Source organism: Melospiza georgiana, chromosome 3 (assembly GCF_028018845.1).
Source record: "Melospiza georgiana isolate bMelGeo1 chromosome 3, bMelGeo1.pri, whole genome shotgun sequence".
Taxonomy (NCBI): Eukaryota; Metazoa; Chordata; class Aves; order Passeriformes; family Passerellidae; genus Melospiza; species Melospiza georgiana.
This window is the reverse complement of record NC_080432.1, coordinates 48,641,468-48,661,379: the sequence shown is the minus strand read 5'-3', so window position 1 is coordinate 48,661,379 and position 19,912 is coordinate 48,641,468. Positions and strand designations below refer to the sequence as shown.

At 42.5% G+C, this 19,912-nt stretch overlaps 2 protein-coding genes across 2 annotated transcripts in view; one reads left to right on the top strand and one right to left on the bottom strand.

The window, feature by feature from the left end:
- Positions 1–3,569: 3,569 nt before the first annotated feature.
- NANP (N-acetylneuraminic acid phosphatase) lies at positions 3,570–8,001 on the bottom strand. The gene is made up of 2 exons (XM_058020178.1): positions 7,844–8,001; positions 3,570–7,673 (listed from the first exon to the last, which is right to left on the bottom strand). The coding sequence occupies exons 1-2, from the start codon at positions 7,931–7,933 to the stop codon at positions 6,978–6,980; spliced, it is 786 nt and encodes a 261-aa protein (XP_057876161.1). The 5' UTR covers positions 7,934–8,001; the 3' UTR covers positions 3,570–6,977.
- Positions 8,002–11,161: 3,160 nt separating this feature from the next.
- EIF2AK2 (eukaryotic translation initiation factor 2 alpha kinase 2) overlaps positions 11,162–19,912 on the top strand; it is a 20,035-nt gene continuing 11,284 nt past the window's right edge. Inside the window, exons 1-6 of the mRNA XM_058019674.1 lie at positions 11,162–11,231; positions 11,762–11,888; positions 15,276–15,390; positions 16,499–16,677; positions 17,543–17,645; positions 19,314–19,375. Of these exons, the coding sequence (XP_057875657.1) occupies positions 11,785–11,888; positions 15,276–15,390; positions 16,499–16,677; positions 17,543–17,645; positions 19,314–19,375 (563 nt within the window). The 5' untranslated portion in view covers positions 11,162–11,231; positions 11,762–11,784. The remainder of the gene's footprint in view (positions 11,232–11,761; positions 11,889–15,275; positions 15,391–16,498; positions 16,678–17,542; positions 17,646–19,313; positions 19,376–19,912) is intronic.

The following is a 19,912-nucleotide window of genomic DNA, read 5'->3' as shown; positions in this document are numbered from 1 at the left end:
CTCTTCATCCAACTCATGGATGAACAAGTTAAACCTCTGAAGGACACCGCTGGTGACAGGCCTCCAACTAGACCCTGTTCCACCAATGACAACAGTTTAGGACCTGCCATTGAGCCAGGTCTCAATCCGTCTCATTGTCTACTCATCCTGTCGACACTTCTTGAGTTTGATTATGAGCATATTGTGAGAGACAGGGTCAAATGGAGGATCCAGGCCAATTACAATTCTTCTTGGCAGAGTATTTGAAAATCATTACACAGTATTCAAAAGCATCTTGTTTCCTCATCATTCACTGGTAACAGAACTTAAGCTGCAGAGAACCGTGTTAAGTCAACCTAAAAACTGCCAAGCCTTGTAAATTGTGGGAAATGCAAATCCTAAAGCCAAAGAGTTTTTTTTTTTTTCTGTTTTGCCTACATCTCTTGCATGCTACTCACCCTGCAGATCTGTACAAACACTGCTGCTCCACAGAAAAAACGAATGGAAAGTCAGTTGTATGGACAGAGCACCATTAAGCAGGGGTACAGTTTTCAAAATAAAACAAATAGAAACTGTGAACTAGATGGATTTACCTCAGAGTAAAGTGTCTCTAAAGTGAGAGCTTGTTTTCATTTTGAGGTACAGCCTAGAAATAGAGTGTAAAACTATAATTATACAGTAGCAAGATGAACCACTGGCTGCAGCAGTAGCAGTGGCAGTTTTTTTAACAGACTATAATGTGTCACAAAGTATCAGAATAAAGATAACAAATATGTCAAAGTAGCTTAGACACAAAGTTGTTAGGCACTTTTAAAGTACTTTCAGATGAGAGGGATAGAAGCAGAAAAGTGTTTTTACCCAGTTACATTTACTGAATGGAAAGTAAACAGGCTGTTTGTGTAGTTTATGCATTTTCTTCCTGAAAGGAAAAAAAGGACTTAGAACATTCAGGACCCTTCTCATTTAAAAGTCTGTAACAAAACACAATGGAAGGCATCAACAGTTTGGAAAACAAAGGCTGTCAGTCCTGCAGACTTTCTGATAAATCCTAACCCCAGTGCAATCTAACAGGCCACATCATTAACAGCAAAGACCACTCCAGCAGCACAAATGAAAACTGTTAAGCCTGACTTTATCAAACAGACAGACCTACAACACATTAGTGAACAGAAGAAAACAGCACAGTAACTTTGAGGATACTCATTGGCCTAATTCATAAGACTAAAATAGAAGAATTTACTGTGACTTTTAATACTCACATAGCAGAAGAACTAATAAAACAGATATTTGTATAGTTGATGTGTTTTGACATGTAATGGTTTCACTTCCAGCTGGACCTTTCTGTTACACTGAAAAGTCACTTCCTCAGGGAGTGTGTAGATGATTAAGAGATTTTGTTTGGAGACACTTTTTTTCTATATTGTTTTTTCACTCCCAACATTTTTAGGTTTTGTCTTTTTTAATGAAAATTTTGCCTAGTCTGTATGATATGAATGGAAGTTTGTTTGCAGGAAACACCTTTTAAAACATGAACATGCTTGCAGCACACAGTTGCAGTGAAGCTGATACTTAAAATTACCTTGCAACAGAAGATGGCTGTGTTCCAGTGGTTTTTATTGCAGTCCTCTGACAACTTCATCCCAAATGGTAGATATTGTTGTGATTCAGAAAGATATGGAAATACAGCTGACAAAACAGTTGATGAAGATAAATAAGCTGAGAAAGGGGAAGTCAGGAGTCAGAAGTCAGCAGGAAAGCAAATGTCACTTGCAGATTGTCTTACAGAAATGAGCATGCAAATCTTAAATTTGTGAAGGTCCACGGACGTAAATGGTATTTTTTTCCTGTTTTAAATCAGACCCTATGAGTCATTATCTTCTGGTCTTTGGTGAAGTATTAACTTGAGAAACATGGCTTGCACTTTTGAAGAACTTCAATTTCATATATTAGCACCATAGATTGATTTCATATTTTTTAAGTACATTTTTTCCCCAGCATTTGAGGGCTGTTCAGGAGAAGGCTCTCGTGCAACCTTGTTTCTAGCACATGAAATAAAAGTTCAAAATATGATATAGGACTGGGCAATGTGTTCTAGGTCCCCAGCAACATAGGCAAAAAGTTGCAGTTTTAGCTTTAGGCACAGCTGACATCATCTCTGCATTGTTGTGGCTCTTGTATGTGCACAGTGTGATCTAGAAAGCGGGGTATAATGGAGACAATCCCACTGCAAGGCTGATGGCAAAAGCTGTGCACAAAAGAACAGTATATGCTACGTACAGCAGAGATACATCGCCGTTCTCTTTGTCGTACTTCTCAACACGTTCAAATGATTTCCAGATGATGAGTTTTGTTAGTATAGAATTAAGGTAGGATTTAAAATTGTTTTTTAAAGGGTTCACAATAAGCTGGCACATTTTTGAGCCGAAGCTGAAAAACAAATCACTACATACATGAAGAAGAGAAATTGCTGTGATGGGCCAGACTACTTCAGTTCAAAGCCCTAACACTGGTGTCATGTAAGATAAACTTCAGAGGAAAGGACAAACTGAGTTGGTTGCGGTTAGCTGGGGCACAGCAAGTTGTCTGTTGTCATTCTTTCAGGAAATATGAAAACCTTAAGCTGCAGGGAGTAGGAAAAGATTAACCTTAATCCAAACATCTTACGTCTTTGCATTAATTTAGTACCCTAATGAAACATCAGTATTTCCTGTATGAAACATTCAGGTCACTTTCTAAGATCTCTAAGAAAACATCCTCATTTCTGAGGCTGTTAGTGTCCAGCTTAATGCCTTCCATACACGAGGCTTTCTCCACAAGACCAGAAAGGCTCTGCTGTGCAGGTGTGTGATGCTGCAGACAGCTTGCTGGCATGGCCAAGTGCCCGTGATAGAAGCTGAGCCCTCCTGTACTGTTTAATGTCCTACTCTTATCTGCAGTGACTTAAAGTACCTTTGCACCTATCTCCACAGGTCCACAATTTGTTCCATTACCCAACAGAAAATGGTAAGGGAGCAGCTTGCTTTTCTGCAGCCAAAAAAGCCCCAAGGTGAGCAACCTCCCACTCTCCTCCTCTCCTAAGTCACAGAGGTCAGTGCAGCAACAGCTCAAATATGGCTTTGTGCACCCATAACCTGCCAGAATGGGTCCCCTGGACTTGAGATTTCTGGATCTTCTCTGCTTGCAGTCTTGCAGTCTGTTCTTATGCTGTTGCAGCAGCCAATGCCATGACATCAGGACATGTAGGCTTATGTGAGCTGGCATTCAGCTTGGTAAGTCACGTTCAACTACCAAACTACCACTGAAATGCAGCTGGCAATTCAACATACACAGTCTGGCCATGAATCTCCATAAACACGTAATTGTGTCCCAGCCTCTGTTTGAAATGACAGAAACTACACCCAGTCACTACATCTAAACATGAGGCCATGGATTTCAAGTCCTAATTTTGTGCTATTTTAAGAAACAAACAGAACTCTTGCCCTTTGTTGTATTTACCCACAGCAATTCAGAGTATTCAAATATACATTTTATAAACAAAATATGTCATTGTTGAGGTGGTCATGACACAAGCAGAGACAACAAGCAGTCTCAGATGGCAACTCTTTATTAGTGGAAATGGCTGACCTTTTATACACTTTCTAATGGTTTATGCTTCTTCTACCCCAACTATTGGCCACAATAAATCAACATAACACCTTTGGTGAAAAGTAACAGTGACTTCAGCTAACTTTCTAAAAATGCTTCGTCCAGCTGCAAAGTTCTCTCCTTATCTTTCTTCAATTCATCTCTTCTCTCAGTCTCCTTGGTAACAGCTTTGGAGAGAGCTCCTTATCAGCCTCTTCTTGCTTCTCAGCTTCTTCTCGCTAGCTAACAGGCCTGCTGTTAGCCCTTTCCACAAAAATACTTTTATTAGCTAGTACATGGGTTATTTTAAATCAAGAATTAGAATACAGTTGGTATTAAACTATTGTTTCAGTTCATTTCTACGAAGTCAAAGTTACTGTAGATTACCCTCAGGAGGTAATATTTATCTGGCAAAAAAAGGTTTTTAAAAATATAGATGGAATTTCCTTTTCCTCTTTTTATTTTGCATGTTTTGGCAATATAGTTTAAATCAGATAACTTAGCTAATAGAGCATAACACTAAGCGAAACCAGAACTTAATGGGAAATGTTACTAGACTGTTTAATTGATTTGTTCCTGCTTCTGATGTGAAAATTATCCCATCATTACATTTATGTTTCCAATTTACTAAATTAATTATTTTTCATTATCCTTTCTGCAACAGCTCTATCCAAGAAAAACATCTTGAGTATTTAGAGATACTCCAGACACTTCATCCAGTTTATTGGGTAACTGCTTTTAAGAATGGCCCTAGATAGAGAAAAGTCTTGTATTGTTTCTCCTTGTTTTACAGAAGCATCATAACGGTGTTTCCCTCTCTGGACACCAGCAACCACGTTCAGCCTGGTACAGAACTCAGAAATGGAAAAATATACTCGGGTGTGGCCTCTACAGACCACACTGTCACCTGAGTGTGCAGTTACTGCGGTTTTTCAGAGTCAGAGATGAAAAGAAATGGCTGGCCATGTGCAAAACAAAGAGCAGCCTCTTCTAAAACAAGAGACCCTTTATACAATAAGCAGGCTCAGCATGTCACTTCAGCACGATGCACTGGCAAGAGAATATGAGCCTCAACTTAGATTAAACAATGGTAACCTGGTGTAATATATATCTCTAGATCTATATCTCCTTCAAGCCCACGGACAGACTTGTGAATTATTAGTATTTGTTATTTTAAATACCAGCTGTATCAGAAACCTTATTCTGACCTAAGTTCTACTACCCTGCTGCTGTGCAAACAGAGCAGTCAGTTACCCTGTGGCTCCTTTGGGATGCTGGTGTAAGCAAAGTTGTTGCTTTTGTATTAGGTGGTATGGTTAGGTTACTTCAGGGATCCCTCTAATCGTCTGGATGCATTTCCATTTTTACACAGTATCCCTGACAGGCTCAATGATCTTTATTATTCTTGTCTCAATCATTTGTTCTAAGAAATGTTAGTAGCAATGCTTTTGCTCATCAGCTAAACCAGTGGCTGCTTCCATGCTCTTCAAAGGGAAACCAATGTCTTAACTCAGGCCTCTTCCTTCAGAAGGTGTGATGAGTCAGTGCCACTGGTTCATGTTACTGTGTTACTGTAATTGGATTGCTTTCAGTATATGCCCATTTCCTCAAAGGAATAGGTGAGGTCTGTCTCTGTACTCTTCCTTGACCTCATGTCTCAGCAGTCTTGGCCAGGTAAGACAAGAAATGTGGGCTGCTTTACCTTTTCTAATGGACAACTGGGAAAGGAGTTCCAAACTTAGTGAATATTTCTTTTCTTTTTTTCCCTCTCCTCAATGTAGGAGCAACATATTTTAATCCAACCTGAACTCCTTATCAAATAATTTAGCCCAAACTAGTAACAGCCTCCTCTAAACTGACTGCCATCCTACGCAAGACTTAACTGCATTAACTTAGGTTCCTTTGTTTAATTTGACATGAATGTTTTTTGTATATAGAATTTCGTCTACACACTCATTTCATAGTAGATTTCTGTACTTCTAATTGCTGCCCACATACCAGAGACTCTTCTGCCAGTAGCCTAAAACTCCTGTTCTCAAAAGATCTGTCATGGAATTATTCTAAAATATACAATTTGATTTCTCATATGTGGTCTGATACTCATCCTGGTGAATATATAGCACGTTGGGTTGAAAACCACAGACTTGCCAACAAGTGTTTACATTTCCATTTAATATGAGAATACTTCCCCATTATGTAGTAAGAATATGAGGCAAAGAAAAAAAAATAAATTAATGTCATGATCTGGGAAAGAGAAACCTTACTGTTTTAGAGAGTCATCTCCTACATGTAGTGGAAATATCACATATTCCTTATAAACTTGTATACAGTACTGTAATACATAGGACATAATTTTCCAGTTTCCTGGAAGAAAAGTGTGATGAGAGCCATTTACAGACAATTAGCTTGTATTTTCTTCAGAATAAATCACATGAATTACACATGCAAACTGGAGTAAGGAAGGATTATGTAGCAGTGCCATTAAAACAGTCAGAAAAGCCACTGATCCTACAGTTCAATCTGAGTAGTCATACACCTGAGCAAGACCAAGAACAGTTTCTCCAAAAAGTCTGATCAAAATTCACTGATAGAATCAGACAGAACAATGATATTAGGTTCTGAAGAGTATGACAGTACAGTAGCACTATTGAAAATATCCCTGTTTTATCCATTTCAACAAAAATCATAATCTGAATTACAAGTATACTGCATATCTGCATAAGCACCAAGATAATATAAAGTAAAAGCTTATTTCATCAAGTCCCTCTGATAAATGGTCCCCGATAAAAAAGCAAATTTTTAATGTACTTTTAAGTACTTTTGGCAAGAGATTTAAGTACCATAAAAGAAAAACCACTGCAAAGTCCGAAAAAAATTCTAAAACTTGTAAAAAAGATGAAAGGTAGAGCATTTCTAATAGTCTGAGAAATAATGAAATTCACCCCAGTTCCTGAGATAAACTGTAGATCAGTTGTGAGGATTTACCAGATTGTACCACACTTACTTTCTCACCTTCTCTTACACACTGCACACAAGGTCAGAACTGAAGATTCTGCTAAGCTCAGAACATTCAAATTTTCTTTTCCACTATAAATACAAGAGACTGGCAACTTAGGTCAGAGACAGACAGACTTCTGCAACAGTCTGTCAAAATAATTTCCAGACAGAGGCAGTTGCTTTAAATTAACTGCACTTGCATCACTTAAATTAATATAGTTGTGTGCTTCTGTCTGGTTTTCACTGACAACTGTGCTCCTATTCATCCCTCTGCTGTTTAAAAGAGACCATAGATGAGTTCAAACTCCTAGGGTCAGACTTTTAAAAAGAGCATCTGTCACCTAACAGCTCAGCAGGTCTCTATGCTGGAACCATCATCAATGTGCTTCATTGCTACCAGCCATATGGTCAGTTTCTAACTTAGCATTAGAGTTGTGCTCCATCTTCTGTAACACTGCTGGAAGATCCAGTACAGAAGAAATAATATAATGAGGTACGGGGGAGGTATCTACTGGGGCAGTCATTGCTTTGTTTAACCAGACCGTTGCTTTCAAGCCAGCATTCAGGCCTCCTTGAATATCTGTATCTAGAGAGTCACCGACCATCACACACTCCGCGGGCTGCACCCCCAGGAGATCGCAACAGTAATGGAATATGGATGCCGCCGGTTTCTCCTCTTTCTGCTCTCCCCCCACAACGATGGCGTCGAAGTAGGGCTGGCAGGCGCACGCCTCGATCTTCTCCCTCTGCGTCTGCCGCTCGCCGTTGGTGAGGAGCAGCAGGCGGAGGCCTTTCCGCAGCTCGGTCAGCATGGCCCGCGTGTCCTCGGCCAGCGTCAGGTGCTGCAGCCGCGTCGTCTTCCACAGGTAATAGCACTCGGCCGCCAGGTCGCGGTTCGCCTCCCCGCCGATGGTCTCCTGGATCGCCTCCTCCCAGTGCGAAATCCGCAGGTCTGTGATGCACATCTTGGCGGGATCGTGGCACTCCTTGAGGAGCTTGGCCTGCACCTTATCGCAGACGGCGCGGGCCTCTCCCTCCCCGTAGCGGTGCTTGGACTGCAGGGCGCTTATCACCTGCAAGGGACGCGGGGACGCGCGTCAGGGGCTGCGGGGCCGCGCGGCGCGCTCCCGGGAGCGGCGCCCGGCCGCGTGTCAGCGGGGGAGGGAGCGGGACACGCGCGGCACCGGCACCGCCGCCGGGCCGGGAGCCGCGGCGGCCGCGGGAAGGGGGACGAGGGCAGTACCTCCTCGATGGCGCGCCGCCCCGCCGCGGCCGTGTCGATCAGCGTGTTGTCCAGGTCGAAGAACACCGCCTTGACGCCGTGCAGCCCCATGGCGCCGCCTCCCGCGAGAGCCGCCCCGCTCGGACGGCGGAGGGGAGCGCCCCTGACCGCCGGCAGAGCCGCCGATGCCGGGCACAGCGCGGCGGGGCCGCCCCGGGCCCGCCCCTCACGTCAGGGCCGCGGGGCGGGGCCCGGGCCACAACGGCGCTGCCCGGGGCGCGCTGGGCGGCGCTCGGCGCTGCCAGGTGCCTCTCCCGCCCCCCGGAAAAGGAGGGCTGAAGGCAGGCAGCGCTCTGGAATGGGCTGTGAGGACAGCCTCCCGAATCCCAGCAGCTCGTGTGGGCAGGGGATGGCGCTGGGCCGGGCAGAAAGGCCGCGGGAGCTCCCGTACCCCGGCTACCGCTGGGAGTGGCGGCGCTCCCCTCGCCCTGCGGGCCGTGGGCAGGGCCGCGGCTGAGCCCGGCAGCCGGAGCGGCTCTGCGGCACCCCGGGCGTGCCCTGGGCGAGCCCGCCCCGCGGTATTTGGGGTGTGTGTTTCGATGCTTGGTGTTTTGCTTCGGTTTGTTTCCTCTGTGTAGGAATGCTTTCTGGAGGAGGCAATGGGACAGGAGGCAGCTGGCAGCTGGTTGGAAAATAACCTGTTGAGGTGCTGCCAGGGAACAGCTCTGCCGTGCAAGAATTTCCCCTGCGGCGCTTCCTGCCCGCTCCCGGCTGTTGGCGGCAGTTTGGCTGTGCCAGCCCCGGGCCAGCGGCTGCTGCTGCTGGGGAAGCCTGTCCCACCTTAGGGAACGGCACCACACAGGTCCCTGCACGGGGTCGCAGCGTGCCGCCCAAAGATGCCGAAGTCTGTAGGTTTTCACTCCGAAGCATTCCGTGAACGGGGACCTGCACGAAGGAGAAGGCGCATGCAAAAGATTCAGCTGAGTTCGGTTTTCCCAGCTTCTCTGTTACCTTCTGGAGCGTGTCCTGCAGTTACCTCTGAGCACAGCAGCCGCAGGACAAGGATTGAATTATCCATCAGCAAGTGCTCCTAATAAAGCCAAAGTCAATAACTCCACTGTAACTCCACTATTTTGAGACTCTATATAATTATGGATTATTTGAAACTCCAAAGGTGAATATTTTGTAGAGCAAATGAATCTCAAAGGCATTTGAATGCAAGCCTGAATGGCCTTATAGAGCAAGATTTTTAGGTGTGTATACCAACGACTGTTTCGGAATTGATGATTTTCCCCAAGGTGAAGTTTAACAGCGTCTTGTTCATTGATAATGTTTTGAGAAACCTTGTGTATTTTTTAACAGCCCCCTAGCAAATTTTCTTAATTTGATTTGTGTTTAATACTGCTAATGTCAATTAGAAATAAATCGTTAACTGCAATTCACGAAGCTGGAGGAAACTTTGTCTTTTACCAAAAAACTGGAAGTTCACTCCAGGTCACTTTCAGTTCTAAAAAACACACCTTTGGTAGCAATCTCCTTATCTGATAGAAGACATTGAGTCACATGCAAGGCCAAAGCAGTTGTGCCCAAAAGCTTGGCATATGGCAAGTAGAACTACAGAAGACAAACCTTTAAGGAGAGAGGTGGATTCTGAGAAGAAACAGAGATAGCTAAGGATCCTGTAGTTAAGGCAATAAGAGAAGTTTTAATAAAATTACTCTAGCTGGTTCTAATAAAATGTGCTGGTTTTGCTTGATAAGACAGAAAAGGTGTTAGGCATGTGGAGTTTATGTGCCTCTACTGAATTACTGTTTTTCAGAATTTACACAGAAGAGTGACTTAAAAATAGGATGCATTCCACTTAGGAAGATGGCCTTTGTTTCAAACAGCCCTACATTGCAAACAGTGAGCATTGGATCCTATGTGTACTTTTGGAAAAAGGTACATTTACATAAAATATTTGTGTTTTCAAAGACCATTTGGACCGTTTATCTATCAGCAAGTGTATTACTTTCTCCTTGTTCTCCCATTCCTTGTTCTGCAGGCTCACTAGAGGCTGGAAATCCCTCTCAGCAGAAGCTAAGAACCAGGAAGAGAACAGTCATTGGAAACTTGAATAGGAGACAAGCTGAAACTTAAGAGAGTGCACATCCTAGAAGTGATAATGTAAGAATGCCAGTATGGTATCTTTAAACAAGGAATTGCTCCTTTTTTTGCTACAAGATGATTATGTTTAGGAGTTCAACATTTGGAACTCTCTGATGGTTTTTTCCTGCATCTCCGCTGGTGTCTCAATGGGTTCCTTTTTGGTTGTGTTAGCATTATGAGAGAGCAGGTGAGCTTCCTGTGTGCCCAAGTTGTTTCCTCGTACTGAGGAAGACCTAAGGCTTACTGCGGTTTTCCTTTTCTACAGCTGTCTGGTTTCTGCTGGAGAGAGACCTGGCAGGGGGTGGAAATCAAATCTGGATCATCAGGAGTAGTGACCTGTGTGCACATTGGAAGTCATTTGCTCCACCCTTTACATCTAGCCCCTGAAAACTCATCTTGGAGATTTTTCTTTCCCACTTCCACAGAATATATTATTAACTTGGTGGCTGTTTTTTTTTTTTTTTTTTTTCTTTTATCCCTGTAGGAGATTTATTATGAAGTTCATTTATGTTGAGAGATACCCATGATATATTTCAAGCTCAATGTGTTGAGGAATAGTTCTCACACGGGTGTCTTGGCCTGCAATCTGCAGATTGAAATGCAGATTGAGCTCCTGGTTGGACCTCGAGACAAGAGGCCATGAATTCCCAGCCTTTGGGATAACAAAGGACATGAAGACAGGTGACAGTAGCCAGGTGGATGGACAACTGAGAGTAACAGCCGGTGACTGCCGACCTTTTGGATAAGGCGACGCCAGTGCGATGGATGAACAGAGCGGGGAGGCGGGAGAAGACGAGAAGGAAGAGCGGGACTGAGGGTATAAAACCCTGGGGGTTCTTGGGCTTGAGGGCTTTGGAAGTATTTGGGCGCGCACTCCGCTGGCCGTGTTGCGGAACTACAGGGTGTGGTTACTGTAACAGGAGAAGGCGGCAGCGAGTCAGGGCCAAGCCGGGGGCTCAGGTGTGTGCGAAGCCGCTCGGCTGCCTCGGAGCCGCGGTTCCCCGTAAGCTCAGGAGCGCGGGCAGAGCGCAGGCAGCGGAGGCGCCGCTCCTTGTGCCGGGCCGGGCGCGGGTCCCCTGGCCCCAGCGCAGAGCCGCCCTGCTCTCCGCGGGGCTCTCCCGCCCTCGCCTCCCTTTCGGTTTCGTTTTCGTTCTAACGCGGGCCGGCGCTGCGGGAAACGAAACTGGGCAGGGTCTACGCGCCGGGCCGGGTCGGCTGCAGGAGCGTCCGCGGGTCCCGGAGCGTCGGCAGCGGCTCGGAGGTACCGGCGGGGCGGGGGCGCGGGAGGAAGGGCAGGGTCCCTGCGGGACGGGGTGCCCGCAGCCCGGCTGCAGACGCCTGGCCCGCCGCGCTCGGTGACGGCAGCCCGGGGTCATCTTTGGTCCGTGCGGCTACGCCTGGCATCACCGCTGCTCGAAGGGATATGCTAAGTGCCGTCGCGTTCTCTTCTGCAGGAATCGATTCTAATTCTGGGGAAACGCTACTGTTTATTTTCCTCCCACGGAAGTCAGTAAATGATTCCATCTTTTTCTGTCAAGGAATCTGCTCAGGAATCTTCTCTAATCACTGAATTCTCCACTCTGCTTTCTAAAACCCTTATTCCAAGCAATCACTTCCAAAGCATTTACAGACCAGTCATTTGAATTAGAAATTCGAATCAGTTTCCCATGAACTTTGTTACTGGCACCAATTTTCTATTTTATGTCTTAGCAGTGACCTATCTACCAGGATTAGGGCTGCCTTTATTCCATGTTTAGAGCAACAGACAAATCTTTGAATGTTACTTTGCAGCATCTATTGAAGATTGTGTCAAAATGGATCGTGAGTATATGGGGAAGGTCAACTCTTACGGTCAAAAAAAGAAATATACAGTGGTTTATGACCTCGTCGCCAAAACGGGCCCACCTCATGATCCTGAGTAAGTTCTCTCTGCCTGTCAATAACGAGCGGGGCTTTTCCTGCAATGAGCAAACTGTGTAAAGCTTGCAGTCACAAATATTGATTTGCTGAAAGCACATGTGTAGTGGGAAAGCTGGTTGAAACAATGAATTGAATGGCAGGTGCATGGGGAAGACATCATGTGTGATACAGTTTAAGGAGAAAACTTATTTCAAGGGTGATGGCTCTTTTTCAGAAAGTACCAGCAAGGCACCTGTTACTTACTAGTAACTGTATTGTATATTTTGCATCTCCTCTCAGAAGGTGCATTGGGTTACAGCAAGATTTTCAGTTTGATTTCAAAGCTACAAAGCAAAGTGTTTACAAAGCATTGTTGATTTCTAGTCAAAAAGGTTAGGTGTATTAACTGATCTCATACTAACATATTTAATGTGTAGTATATTTTTTAACATCTCTTACAAGAAGAGGGTGTTTTGCTTAAGAAGTTTTGCTTTCCCTTTTAGAGACAATTACAGGTGATGGAATATATTTTATTTTTTAACACTGATACAGTGCATTTTTTCCCTTGCCAAAGGTTGTAAATACTCAAGATCTGTAATATTTCCTTGCATGATTTTTAAATTTTTTTTTGCTAGTTTGTATGAAGACAAGGCTTATGTTAATTATTAATACATTTTCTTGCTGTGTTGCATGTTGTCAGATAGCACTGTCTATGCAGATTTAGTCTTAAGTCTGTCTAACATCTCAGAATAAATTAATAGATATTATTTGGATCTAAAATGTTAATAGCTATCTTATTTTTTTGCCCATGTAGCTCATGTAATTCAAAAAAGTAACTTATTGCAGTAAAGGCTACAGCTGTGATCACACAGCAGCATCTTAATTCTTCAAAAGTGATGGCATGGGACTGACGGAACTTATGTTCATTCCAAGTTGTTTATTCCATTTGTTGTGGTTTTTCATTGTTTTTCTCTGTGTTCTGCTACATTCACAAATGAAATTCAGCCCATTGTGTGACATCTAGGAAAATCCTGGGTAACTTGGGCTATTCCAAGGATACAGTGTAAAGTGTCTGGCTGTAGTGATGTGTGCTGTAAACCTTCAGTCCCCTTATGCTGCTCTTTCCTGGAGTTCTGGATGCATTGACCACTGCTGGTTGTGAGCTAGCTCCCTAACTCTGCTGTGCTGTTCCATCTCATCTGTCACCTTGCAGCTGTCTGAGGCATGATGCAGAGATATCTCCCATCCTATCATGGTTCTGGTGCTGAGGCTGCTTCCAGTACTGGGTCTGACAGGGTCAGTGATGAACACAATGTAAGAAGGTTAAAGGAGACCAGGGTGGCTCAGTCCTGAGCTTTTGTGGTCTGGGAATGCAGAGAGTGGACAGTTAGGCCACTAAACCTGTCAAGCTTTGGAATTGCTTATTGCCTTGGTGAATGACTCTGCACTTATGACCAATTCATGTATCGCTCCTGCAGGTAGTCCTCAGCTTGGTCATGGAGATTCACTGCAGATTTCATCAGGATGCTTAAATAAATGGTGTATTTTGATGCAGTGTCATAGCTGAATGTGTGTAGTATTCAGTACTTAGGTATGGGTTGACTGATAAACTCCTTCCCAAAGAAGAACCTTTCTTACATGTTTTGCTTTTTCTTTGTTGTTCCCTATGTGTAGAGGATATGGCACACTATGGGGGCGCCTTTTCCTACTGTTTGCCTCCTTAAGATTTCTTGTTAGCCTTGTTTACACAATGAGAGCAAGCACTTCATTCTGCATCTCCATTGTTTCCCACCCAAACATTTCATTAAAGGGAAGTGGAGAATGAGGTTGGAATAATGAAAAAAGTGAGTTCCTAAAGTCACTACACTATCTGAGACCAATTTTCCCACAGAGGAGCTCATGGTGCTATGCCTTGACTGTGTGAATCCACCTTGTTGGCTGTGAGCATTTACACACTCTGTGCAATCTGAAGCACAGAGGTGCTCTGAGGCTCTAATGGTCACTTTAACTTGGTGCAAGTATGTGCTGCTGCCACAGGCAGAAATCCAGTTGTTCTTTGCTCCTCTGTTGCAAAGGCAGTATCAGAAACATTAGGGGATTTGCAGCTGCAGGACAAGTCAGATCTGTAAGGACTGATTTGTGTGAAATCCAGTTATTCATTATTAGGGCGCAGTGGTGGGTTGACCCCAGGAGGCAGCGAAACACCCAGCTACCTACTCACTTTGCCCCAGTGGGAGAGGGAGACAATCAGAAAGGTGAAAGGGAGAAAAAACTTGTGGATTGAGATAAAGACAGTTTAATAGACAAAGCATAGCTGGATGTGCAGCCAAAGCAAAAGAAGGAAGTTGGCTACTCCTTCCCATCAGCTGGCAGATGTTCCCAAGAAAGTGGGGCTTCATCATGTCCGGTGTGTACTTGGGAAGGTAAACACCATAGCCATGGGGATCCCCTCTTCCTTCTTCATCTCCCAGCTTTTATTGCTGAGTGACATGCCATATGGCATGGACTATCCCTCTGGCCACCTGCCTTTGTTGTGTCTCTTCTCAGCTTCACACCTACCATTCCTCTGCTTCCTGAAGGCCAGAGTGGGAAAAAGAAAACAACTTTGGTGCTGAGCAAGCACTACTCAGCAGTAGGTAAAACATTAACCCTGTGTTAGTTCCAATCTGGCTGCCCTGAAGAAAGTTAACCCCATCCCAGCCAGATTCAGTTCTGAGCGGCATCAGATTCCCATTCTGACTCATGGAGTTGCTGTATGGGAAGCAGGACATGCACAGTTGTGGAATAGAGGAACAGAGAGGGAAGGGCTCAGCAATTGAGCACAGAAAGGCAGGACTGGGGCTTGTGTTTGTTTGTTGGTAATTTTTTGTTTTGTTTTGATGGGGTTTTTTTTGACTGCCTATAAATTAATCTCTCACAAGCACCAGACATGTTTTTTGCTCTTATTAAGCAGTTTACATCACAGGGTACTAAAGGTGAGTGTAATGTCACATCTGGCTTCATGTAACCAAAATTAGCTAATCTTTCCTCTGTGTAGTGTCACACTACTGAGATGTGTCCTGTTGTTAGGGCTTCACGACCTTGCTTGTAACAATGCTGACCTCATCCATTCTTATGCTCTTAAAAATGAAATTATTTTGATTTAAGAAAGCAGTTAAAAGTACTGTTGGAACTAATAAAGTGAATGTATTTGTGACTAGAGAGGAAAATTTAAAAGTATTTATACTAAAGAATTATGATAATCACTGGTTTGATATAAGAAAAACACATTAATGCTTCAGTGCTTCTCATAGTTATCCTACAGTGCTTTGTAGATACTAAACCCAAAGTTTAATCTGATAAGGTTATTAAAGTATATGTGTGAGAAAAATGTAGCAATGTTTCAGACAAGTTTTCTTCATTGCAGGTTCACAGTTGTTGTGATAGTAAAAGGTGAGAAATATGGTAGTGGCACTGGTAAAAGTATAAAAGCAGCAAAAGAAGTAGCAGCAAAAAAAGCATGGGAAAGGATTGAGGAAGAGGTGAGTAAACAGTAGGATTGTTTTGGGGGTTATTAAGCAGCGTACATAACATGTAATGTAGTAAATGTTGCATATTTGAAAGTAGATTTTTGATAACGTTGTTTAATTTAAAACAGTTTCTAATTATTCAAGTTGTCTTTGTTTCTGTCTTATTCAATTTTCAACTTTTTATCACTGAATTGTTTTCCTTATTTTTTTTCCAATAGGGTTTGTATCTAATACTGTGTTTCATCCTCTGCTGTTATAGGAGGATAAAGAAATGTATTTGCCTTTGTTAAGCTGCCTTGGTGTATCCAAAGTGGGCAATTGTCCTTTTATATCTTGACAACTGTTCTATGATTCAATATCTGCAAAACATTTGCAGGGCATTACTCAGCGTGTCTGTTGCCACTCTGCTAATGAAATTGCTTACTTTCTCTTGTTCTAATTAATCTTTTTTTCCTTTTCATTATATTCTTTACAGTATAGCTAGTTATATACTCTCTCCTTCCTTGATTAAGTCTAGGTTTGAATTTTGCTCCTTAGTTTTCTGCCAAGTGTTTTGCCCTTCTTTATTTGCCATGCTCTATTTTTTCCAACTCTGAATGCTTCTTAGCACCTTTTGAGTGAAATCTTTTCTTCCCTATTTCTATATGGCTTTTATTGTGTCCTGTCATTACTTTAACACAATTGCTGCGTGTCTGCTGTTATGTTACTGATGTTGACTAATCATGAGGCAGCTGAAAAGTCCTGCTTTCCCCTCTTGTACATGCATAGGAGCATTTGCAGCCCTTGCTAAATGGGAGCATCAGCAGCATCCTGCTGCCATCCCTTCTTCACAGCTTGTTCCCTGTATTTTCCTAAAAGGGGTGGGATGAGGCATGGTGAGAGGTTGTTAAAGGCAGAAGTGTAGTACTTGGAAAGCCACTTTTACGTTTATTCAAAATGTAATAATTGTGCTTGGGATGTCCGTCTTTGCCACAAAGGACTCTTAATGGCAACTTGGGATTTCTTAAGAGTGTTTTGAAATGTGGACAAACCTTGCAGCTATATTAGTTCTTGTGCACTGTTTATCTTAATGTATTTTTGAACTTAAGTTTTCAAGTTACCTGTTTTGTTTGTTTTATAGGAGAAGAGTTCATCAAATATGGCAGCTGCAGATTTAACAACAGCTCAAACAACCTCAACAACCTCATCACCTGCACCAGACAAGAATTATGTCTGCCTGTTAAATAGTATTTCACAAAGGACGGGTTACACAGTTGGTTATACTACCCAAAATCGTACTGGAGATGCCCATGCTCCCACGTAAGCTATAATTTACCTTCCTGCTTCCTTCTAATACTTTTTGTGTTTACTAATGCTACCATTAATAATCCTTGGTCATGTTAGCTGAATCTTTAGGAGTCATACCATCTGCCTGAGAGCATTATCCAAAAGCTTCTTGAGCTCTGCCAGGCTGGTGCTGTGACCACTTTCCTGGGGAGCTGTTCCAGTGCCCAGGCATCCTCTGGGTGAAGAATCTTTTCCTGATATCTGGCCTAAACTTATCCTAATTCAGCTTCATGCTCTGAGTCCTGTCACTGTCACCACAGAGCAGAGATCAGTGCCTGTCCCTCCTGTTCCCCTCACAAGGAAGCTGTAACTGCAGTGAGGTCTCCCCTCAAACTCCTCCAGGCTGAACAGACCAAGCGCCCTCAGCTGCTTCTCATCATAGGCCCCTTCACCATCTTTGTTGCTGTCCTTTGAACAATCCCCAATAGCTTAATGTCATTTTTATATTATGGCACCCAAAACTACACACAGGACTTGAGATGAGGCCACCCCAGTGCAGAGCAGAGCAGGACAATCCCCTCCCTTGCCCTGCTGGTGATGCTGTCCCGGTTGGCCCTCCTGGCTGCCAGGGCACTGCTGAGTCAGGTTCAACTGGCCAGTGACCAGGATCCACAGGTGCCCTTCTGCAGTGCTGCTCTCCACTGAGTTATCTTTAAGGCACAACAAATTAGTTACCTACCATTATTAACTAGATTAAATGTATATTGAAAATGCTGCCCTGAAGATGTATACTTCAGATTTCCATTCTATAATGTCGCTTGATTGTAGTGTTTAAAGATCATTACATTGAGACTTGTTATATGGGATATAAGACTCGATTCCCTGTTGTATTTTACAGGTATTCTGTTAGCTGTACAATTAGAGGTCAATTGTATGGAAAGGGCACTGGACCTTCCATAGCTGCTGCAAAAAAATCTGCTGCAAAGGAAGCATATGAGAAGGTAAATAAGGAAAGCTATATTATGTGCTATATTTAGCCTTATCACAGAAGTTTAAATCTTTGAACCAATTTCTTTATTGTATTTAAAAGCATATTTCATGGATTCCATTGAAGAAGAAAACAATCCATATTTTAGTATGTTGGTTGGGCTACTGTTAGTAGAATTTATGTTGTGCTTCTGCATTCTGGATTAAAAAAACTAAACTGCTAACAATTGATATCTCTCTGTGTTCAGAATAGGTCTGATATGTTGTCATTCAAGGATGCACACGTTTTAAAAATTTTAAAATTCCAACTCGTTGTCTTCTGTGAGAAGTGTTGTTGGGCTGGCAGACTATGAACATACTTCTTTTACTGTCTTCTGTTGGATCAAAAATCTATTGTGTAATGTGAGAGGCAAAAGCAGGAGTCAGAATCAACAGGACCTGCCTTCTGAAGTGTTCCAAGGCCCAGTCCTGTGAAACAATTGCTGACACCATCCTCTGGAGAGCAGAGCTGTTGTCTTCATGTTGGCAGCTGTTATTTCCACATGTGCAAAAAACTATCAGAATTCTAATAATGATCCAAACCCTCTTCTGAAATGTACAGAACATAAGAAGTAACTAAATGGAGGGTAGTTTAAAGAGAAGAATGGCAGTATAGGGGAGGAAAGAAGCCTTTTTCACTTTTAAGTACTTTTACAATTATTTGGCTGTTACTGTGAATTTTCAATGCCTTTAGAGTTGTTTTTAAGTCAACCATGTAATTAATTAACATCCTATTATAGATCTAGGAGCCTCTCTTAATATCTTCCTTGGTTGTAAACCCATGGATCTTTTTATTTTCATTGAAGTCTGAAATTTATTACCTCAAACAGAACTTGTATACCATATAGTCTAAATTTAGATTGGATTGTTTTGGTTTGGTTTTAATTTTTAATAATTCTCAGTGATGTCTGCGTAACAAACAAAATGTAATCTGGCAAAATGTAGTAAAGGTCCAGTACCCCTGTATTTAAAAAAGGGGTTTGTTTGTTCTCATTTAAACATAAACCCTATGTTTTTGTGTCCACAATACTGTGATGGAATAGCAGGAAACATAAAAAAAAAAAAATTGTTTACTTTTTGTGAGATGATGGTCTATATCCATTGTAGTTGTTGCTTTTAATGTTACATTAATGATCTTATAGGTAGTGGGAGGAAGGGGAAGAACCTCTATTAAGTATTTGGGATAAGTTTTTTTTAATTCAACCCTAATTTAGTTATGAGTTTTGCAGTGTTTTCATGCTGAGGACATTGTCCATTTGTACTGACTCAAGATTTTCAGTTCTCCTGATTACATATATCAAAGCCTACATATATCTCATTTTCCACACAGCAGTTGCACATGCGAACAACAAAGATATTTGCTTTTCATAACTCTTGCTCTTATCCTGGTTTTGAATAGAATCCAGACTCTACTTTTGTAAATGTGTCTGTATAGTACACTCACTGTGGCAGGGCCCTGTGTTTTTCCTGAGTGGAAATTGGGCAAGTGCATTTCTTCTGCAGGGCTTTGAATGTTTAGTGCAGTTACCAACTTGCTCTTAGGACCCTGTAATCTTCCCTCTGCCCTCTCTGGATGGCATCTTTTGCTCTAAAGATTTATTTATGTGATTTTGTTAAACATGGCTTTTTTTTTTTTTTTCCAGTGGGAACTTGAAAGAGCTAATAACAGCAATTCCTCTCAAGTGTCAGCTGAGTCTGACTCAGAGTAAGTTGGGTTCACTGCTGATGTTATAATATATTTAGTAATCTTAGAGGGTAATGTGCTCTAATTCTAAATAAAATATCATTTTATTGCTTTATTGCAGTATAAAGCAATCTAATTTTAACTTCTGTTCCTTAAACTTCAGAGCAAAGTTTGTTCTACTTGTGCAGTTTTATGTGAGTCTGTATGGGATAGCTTATAGTAAGTTTAGAGCTTTCTGATTTGTTCACATTTTAGTAGTTCTTTCAGAAGTATTTTTTTTTGTGATATAAATGGATTGCCCTACCTCATTCAATAGCACTATTTCATGCCATTTTAACATTCATTTTCCTATTGAGACACTCTTGTGAATTCAGTGTAATTCAATTTCAGTACTCTCCTGTGCTCCATATTCTGCTTTCTTCTCTCCCATTTTTCTTTTTTTCCTCCCTTTTTTCATCCTACATGAATCTTCATTTCCACCAAAGGGAAAAATTTGCTTAGCAGAAGAAACTGAACATACATTAAGTTTGAGATGTGATTTAAAAACCAGCAGTTTAC